General features: G+C 45.3%; 1 protein-coding gene across 2 annotated transcripts in view; it reads right to left on the bottom strand.

Annotated features, from left to right (window-relative positions):
- Positions 1–927: 927 nt before the first annotated feature.
- Positions 928–7539, bottom strand: part of ST7 (suppression of tumorigenicity 7) — a 204862-nt gene continuing 198250 nt past the window's right edge. For both annotated transcript variants that reach the window (XM_008581019.1, XM_008581028.1), the window contains one exon: positions 928–1276. In XM_008581019.1, the coding sequence (XP_008579241.1) occupies positions 1181–1276 (96 nt within the window). In that variant the 3' untranslated portion in view covers positions 928–1180. The remainder of the gene's footprint in view (positions 1277–7539) is intronic.

Here is a 7539-nt window from a genome sequence, read left to right as displayed (position 1 = left end):
AGGGCTTTGCACAAGGTAGGTACAAAGAAAAGTTTTCCAACAGCAAGAAAAGTCCTTGGGTGTCTAAAGGTTACCTGTCCACCTGACTTTGCTCCTGGAGAAGACCAACTGGCGAGCTTTCCCTGCTTACCATCTACCTATTTTAATACTGGTGGGGAAAGATTTAGGATTCTAAATTAATGGGAAAACAACTATGTAAAAAAAAAAAGTCTTTTTCTTAAGCACTGAATTGAGATTTTAAATAGATGTATTTCTCACTTCGGATAGAGGATTTGCTTATTTATTTTTCTTTTTTTGCTTAAGTCAAGCCAGATGCTCAGCAAGGTATGAATCATGTGGATGGCTTTTAAAGGTGGTGAGGACAAATGATCATTGTGGTTCAGAACACTAAAATACCCAAAGAATGTTTGTATTGAAGCATCAGGAATGCAAACATGATAAAAAAAAAAAAAAAAGTACCCTTATGAGAAAACATTTTAGAAATGCAATGATGGTAAAGCGGTCAGGTTGGGTCTGTAGCTTCTCAACAGAAGATTTCTTCTCACAAGTTTTCAAACAGCAAAACCAAAAATGATTCCTGGAACTACAGCGTTGAATACTATTCATCAGTAAGTAGAGTCTCTGACCCGGAATAGCCTATCGTGGCATGTACGTTTTGTTTCATTCTCCCTGTCATTCATTTCAGAAGCTTTTTTTGGTGCATCTGGCCTATGAGGATACTCAGTTCAGGGTTGAATAATATGGCACTTTTGAACCATACAGATCCCATTTTTCAAGCCACTGACTGTAAGGGGTTCTAATGGACTGCTGAGATGAGTTCCATCAGCAAAGACAACCATGGGGTGGTGTTGGGCAGATCCCATCCCCATAGGTTTACTTGGGACACCAACACTTTTAGGGCTGGAAGACATAGGAAGACACAAGTGGTTGCTGCAATACACAAAAGTTTATTTTTGACTTTTTTCTTCTTTTCTGAAGGCAAAATAAAATAGAACTGAACATCAATTAATTTTGTACAACAAAAACAGCTTTTAATATGGAACAGACAGTCCATGAACATTTTAAAATCTCGGAATGGCTTCCCTTTTTCAAAGTCATGCTTTCTTGCATCCACGAGGAGTTGGCACGGAAGAGAGGTGGCAGCCAGCTGGGCGAGGTGAGTGAAGGATGCGGGCTTCCCTCAGATCCGCGTCAGCTGGTGCCACAGGCTGGAAGGGAGGATGCTTTCCACCTTCTCCATGACAAAGTTTAAGGGGGCAAACAAAGTGCTGAGGAACTGCAAAGAAATCAGAAAAACACAGACGTCAGGGGGGATCTGGCCCAAAACTAGGAAATGAGCCTGTCTAGCCCACACTTGCATCTGAAGTCTCCACATTACGAAAGTCTCAGAAGGCTGCAATTTCATCTCCATGTTTACAGGAATCATTGTTGTTGGTCAAAGCGGCATTCCAGCCCCACCCACAGCACTGCTGATAAGGGGGAGGAGTGTCTCTGACAGCCCCCTCGCTCCTCTGACAGCTGCCCATAGCCCCCAGGTCTCCCTACTAGTCTTCAGGACCTGCTGGCTGCCCCTGCAGGCAACTAATGTCCTTGAACAGGGTGGCAAGTGGACAGAAAAGTTTAAAAAATGATGATAATTTAGACCACCTGCTCATCTAGCTGGGTGAAGAACTCACTTTAAATGAAAAAGGCAATTTAAATTTAAACAAGTGGGTTGTATGTGAATTGCTTTGGGATCCTGTTGTCTCCCAAACACCTGCACGACCCACGCTCACTTCTGAACTGTCTGCCTAGCAGTGAGCACCACAGGGACCGGGCAGTGGGTGCGCAGCTGACCGGCTGTTCCATGAAAGACACGCCGTGTGGAAGAGCGGCTGCTCTGAGGGGATCAGTGGGAAGTCTTTCATGTGGTTACTAAATTCGTTTCTGCTTTTCATGTAGAGAATAATGCTCATAAACTGCTTTTTCAGAAAGCAAGTGCCTCGCCTGAGATTCATTTAACATAATCTCAAATCCACTCTGACCACGTTTTTGTGAAGAATCAGCTTCATTCCACAAACCATCCAGCCTGTGGCAGAAGAGGCGCCCTTCCCAGTCAGAGAAGAGAGGGGTGTTTAGTGGTTTCCTTGCCCACTGTCCGTTCAGAACCAAGGTATCATCTTGCTAGGGTTCAATACCTGGTTCACATAGAGTCCTTTGTCCTAATCCCTTGTCCATAGCACAGCGCTGTCTACACCACCAAGAACTTCCCACAGAAGGGGAGTGCAGGGTGTGAGTAAATACACAGTGGGGAGCAGGGTTCTGAGGTCAAATCATTTTAGTAGACAGTATATTTAATGAAATTCAAACAGGCTCTTCTACTGTTCATATGTTCTATGGATTGTGGGTCTTCAAGAAGAGGGATGGTGGGCAAATCTTCCAAATTCACTGACCTCAGAATTGTTCCTTTTTTTTTTTTTAAAGACCAGTAGAACACACACTGGGAAGAACTGTAATGCATTATAGCTGGATCATCAAGTGGAAGATTTGTATAAAGGAAGCAAACTCAAGATAGTGTAAGATTTGAAATCCTTTTCCAATCTGTGTTTTACATCAATTAAAAATATTTACTCAGTAAGGTGCTTAAGTGCTAGGGCTAGGTGAGATACAAAAGAGTTTAGGACAAAACTCCCACTGCTGGGAAGCTCAAAGCCCAGGAGAAGAGGGGGCCACTAAGACATGGACAGAGCAAAGTGATAGCCAGGTGGGCTATGGTAGCAATCAGGATGGAAGCCCAGACAAAACGCTGGGAGGGGCCAGCCCGGTGGCGCACTGGATAGTGCGCCGCTTGGGAAGCGCGGCGGCGCTCCCGCCCAAGGGTTCGGATCCCACATACAGACCGGTTCCCGCTCACTGGCTGAGCGAGGCGCGGGGGCAACGCCGAGGGTTGCAATCCGTTGCCGGTCCCCGGTCCCCGGTCCGGTACGGGGGCAACACTGAGGGTTGCGATCCGTTGCCGGACACGGAAAAAGACAAAAGACAAAAAAAAACGCTGGGAGGGTTCAGAAAAAGGAGAGGGTCCATTGCGTTGAAAGGATCAGGAAAAACATTTTAAAATGAGGCAATTTAAATAGACTCTGATGGATGGTTGGGATACCAAAAGATAGAGATGGGGTAAGGATGGTAAGGAAAGAAATATGGGCAGGTGGGCCTTCCGGGCTCAGTAAACAGCAGAACAGAAATGGGAAAGCAACAGATATGACCAGAAGATAGCAAATAGTTCAGTTTAGCTGGAATAGTTAGAGGTAGAGTTCGAAAGCGGCTAGAAAAACAATAGGGAGGGCCCTGAGGGCCAGGCTGGGTTCGCAGGTAAGAAACAGGCAGCCAAGGTTAGAGCTTGAACAAAAGTGGATGGATGGTTGTTTCCTCAAGAGGTGTTGGATATATGGCAGTTTCTGATGACCTTCTGCAATTCTCCTTGTTGAGTACACAGAACTTTCGGGATGCTCACACTGCAGGACGGACTGCCCACCCTTTTCAGTTTAGAGCTGGACAGGGTGCCACCCATGAATGCAGCTAGAAGGCATCGTGGGAGACACTGGGCCCAGGAATGAGTAATTACTGCCCAAGCTGCCTTTGAAAATATTCGTAAAATACTGGTTATGAGAGGATCATATGGAACAAACCTACTGATTGCATTAATCCAACATGATAACATTATAAAATTTTAAAATATATATACAGAATTATACATATGAATATGTACGTAATTATATATGTGTATGTCTCTGTGTGTGTATGTATGTATGCATACATACACGCAGGGGTATTTCAAAAGTTTACGGAAAAACAAAAGATAATATGAATCTTTTCATGAACTTTTTGAAGATCCCTCATGGGCACACGTACACACACACACACACACTCTCTCTCTCTCTCTCTCTCTCTCTCTCTCTCTCTCTCTCTCTCTCTCTCTCTCAGAGGCTTCCAAGGCTCCACAAACCACAGCATTTGCCTGTAATGCTCAACTCCATAAAGAGAAGCTAAGTGCTAAAGTGTCTGGATAAACTAGAGATTGCGACAGGTGTTGGAAGATGGGGCTCAATAAACAAGGTGATATTGCTGTGAAGTTATCATATCCTAAAGACATGACCGAAGGCACATTTAGAACTGCGGAAGTTATGCTTGAGTGGGGAAGAAAGTGCTAAATATTGGCATTTAGAGGAAAGGCATCACTATGTCTATAACTCTGGGCGATTCCACACACTACTATGTGGGGACATCGGGGAGCCCCAACTCGAGGTGCAGAATGAATAGACATGATGTTGCGAAGTTGGTTCAAAATAAAGGCCTTTTTTTTGTTTGCTTTGTTTTGGGTACTGACCTGAATTGGAAAGAGAGCACAAAGGTGAGGCCTCTGAAAGTCAAGAGGAGCACTCCGCCCTGCTTGATGTCCATACCTGTCCCTCTTTCCACACTGCACAGCAAGAGACAGTGGCCCCTGCTTTCCTGGATTGCACCTGCCCTTCTCAACAAGGCTCCAGAACAGAATTAAGCCCAGTGCCTCCAATGTATGTAATGATTTACTTCTGTTCCTCACATCTAGAATGTTCCATCCTTAGAATTGAGAAAGACTTCCTTGAAATTTTTCTTAGAACAGCCTAATTTACTCTTGCAGAACCCCTGGTGAGATGTGTTCCCTTTATTACTGAGCCACCTTCCTCCTCAGCACGCCTTCCCATATCCCCCTGCCCGCCCCACATCCACAAGAAGGAAGCAATGTAGTGAGGCATATCTGAAGGCACTAAGCCCTTTTATTCAGTAGCCAGATAAAGGCCAGTGACTTTCATCAGCAGGTATTTTAAAAAGTCTGGAGGAGCATGCCTTGATTGCGATGCTCAGTAGTATTTCTTTACATGTTTGAAAATTAGTCAATACTTTTTGGCCAGAGACCGAACCAATGGACAAACAGAAACAACAGTTCTCTTTTAGACTTAGATGGAAATTTACTGCCTGAAAAGTCTGAATGAGCAACACCAGGCAACCCTGGAACAGCCCATCTATCTCAATGTCCAAAACCTCTGTCCAGAGGGCAGAGATACACGGTCAAATTTTTAACCAAAATGCCCCATAACTCAATCAGTGTCTCCTGGTGAGAAAAAGCAATTGAACTAATAAAAAAGAGAGAGTGACACTTCAATCGCCTGATCCTCCTCTTCCTGAAACACCATTACTTAAAAGAAGGTCATGGCTCCCAACATGCTGTGTTAACATTCAAAACGCCTCTGCTTATCTGAATAAGTTCCAGGTGCCCTACTGCAGTCAGACAATTGACATTTCACTGTAATCAATATCAGACTTCAAAGAGGTGAGGCCTATAAGTGAAGCCAGGAGTCAGAAGTCAGGGGGCTCCATCTCAGGGAGGGAGGGAGAGCAGAGGAAGACGGGCAGGGCCCTTGAAAGCAGAGGGGGTCAGAATGCTGACCTTCCCACAGTTTGTGAGGAGCTGGGTTTGGAATGATAACTCATTTATATGAGCAACCTTATCATGGTAACCAAATATTCTAGGAACAGTTAGTTCTAAATCATGGAGGAAGATTAGAGTGTGGGGAGGAGCCAAGTAGAATCCTCTCCTTTTACTACTTTCCAGTGGCTCACACTTCGCCGGGGGCTTCTTTACTGGCTGCAAGTCAACATGTAAACACATTGGAGAGTTCCCGAGCTGTGCAGCCTGGGGGGTGGCACTGCGATCTCTCTGCATCTATTAAAAGTCATTATCCCAGGGACTTTATCTCAGGAGAGGGCTGCGAAAATGACTTTCACAAGCTGCAAATGGTTGCAGGCAGCCTGGAGGGCAGCTGCGATAACCTGCGGGGGGCAGGGAGGGGGCTTCGAGAAGTGACAGGGTGAAGATGTGGAGACGGCTCTGGGGCAGGGTGGGAGGAGGGGGAGATGGAGCTTGTCTCCTTCAGGCCATCCATCTTCCTTTCCCATGACGTCTCTCTAGACGTTTTGGAAACTGCTAGACCTTAATGAAGGGCAAGATGAATGTGATCCTCCAGACAGAGTTTAAAAGCAAACTTATCTAAACTACATTTGAAAATGATGGGTAGCCAACCAAACTACCACACATAGGTGCAGTATAAAATATGAGGACCCTAATGGTAGATTTATATTTTATTCAATCATTTGATCCAAGTCTAAAAACCAAAACTTCGGAAACATTAAATGAGGAGAGTGGCCTCTTGTCTCACACCTGTAGTGAACACACCTCTCCAGTTTTCTGGAGGGACAGCCCTTCCTAGAGAAAGCCCAGTCATATTTTCTTCTCTATCCTTGTGCCTCCCAGTTACCTGGCTGGTCAAAGTAGTCTCAGGCAACTAGTCACTTCATTCAACACAGTGGCTCTCAGCCCTGGTTGCACAGCAGGGTCACCTGGGAGCATCTGACAACTCAGATGCTCCTGTTACATCCCGGGTCAATTAAGTCAAAGTCCCTGGGGGAGAGGGTGGGCCCCAGGAATTTTTTTTTTTTTTCCTTTATTTTGTCTTTTTTTTTTTTGTGACCGGCAACGGATCGCAACCCTCAGTGTCGCGCCTGTACCGGACCGGGACCGGCAACGGGATCGCAACCCTCAGTGTTGCCCCCGCGCCTCGCTCAGCCAGTGAGCGGGAACCGGTCTGTATGTGGGATCCGAACCCTCGGCAGGAGCGCCACCGCGCTTCCCAAGCGGCGCACTATAGCAGTGCGCCACCGGGCCGGCCCCCCAGGAATTTTTAAGCTCCCTCAATGACCCAAGGTACAAGTAGGCTGGAACCCCTCATTCCTGGAAAGTGTTCACCTGAACAGCTCTGACAGCACACCAGACGGCTGCTCAGAGGTTTGGCTTTCCTGGACCAGTATCCTTGGAAGAAAATATGATCCTCAACCCCTATCCTCAGACTCTGTTGGGGTCTTTGTTAAAAATACACATTCCTGGGTGTTAACACTCAAGAGTCAATTTCTGGTGGTGTGGCCAGGTGCATTCTATGCACAGGAGAGGCTGTGAATCCCTGTACTGATCCAAAACTCCCACCGAGTGCTTAGTGCTAGTAGTTCAATGAAGAATAGTGGACCAATGGCATATTTCTTTTACAAATGTGCTTTAAAAAATGGTTAAGGGAAGAACATAAAAGGGAAACAGTGATTGTCTAATGTAAATATATTCTTATTTTAAACTTTACTAAGTTTCACTCTAATCTACTCAGAGTTTTGGCAAATACTCTTACTCACAGGTTGGCCAGATAGTAGAAGAAAATGAATAGGCCTGTAAACTAAGGAACGTCTAAAGTGGCAACTGAGTTCAGAAATCATGTAATGTACAGAAGACTTAAGAGAATTTAAGATATTGTGCCTAAAGAAAAGGGAAGGTAGTCAGACATTAGAGGTGGCCATGAATGATATATGAGCTGTCCTAAAAATTTGCAAGAGGAAGCAGACCTGCTTGTTTCTCAGAGTGTAAAACAGGAATAGTAAGTGGAAATTAAAGGGCAGCAGCATTCAGCATGTAGCAGTGGAAGG

Source organism: Galeopterus variegatus, unplaced genomic scaffold (genome assembly GCF_000696425.1).
Source record: "Galeopterus variegatus unplaced genomic scaffold, G_variegatus-3.0.2 Scaffold89, whole genome shotgun sequence".
NCBI lineage: Eukaryota > Metazoa > Chordata > Mammalia > Dermoptera > Cynocephalidae > Galeopterus > Galeopterus variegatus.
The sequence above is the reverse complement of the archived record's forward strand: the minus strand, read 5'-3'. Positions and strand labels throughout refer to the sequence as shown.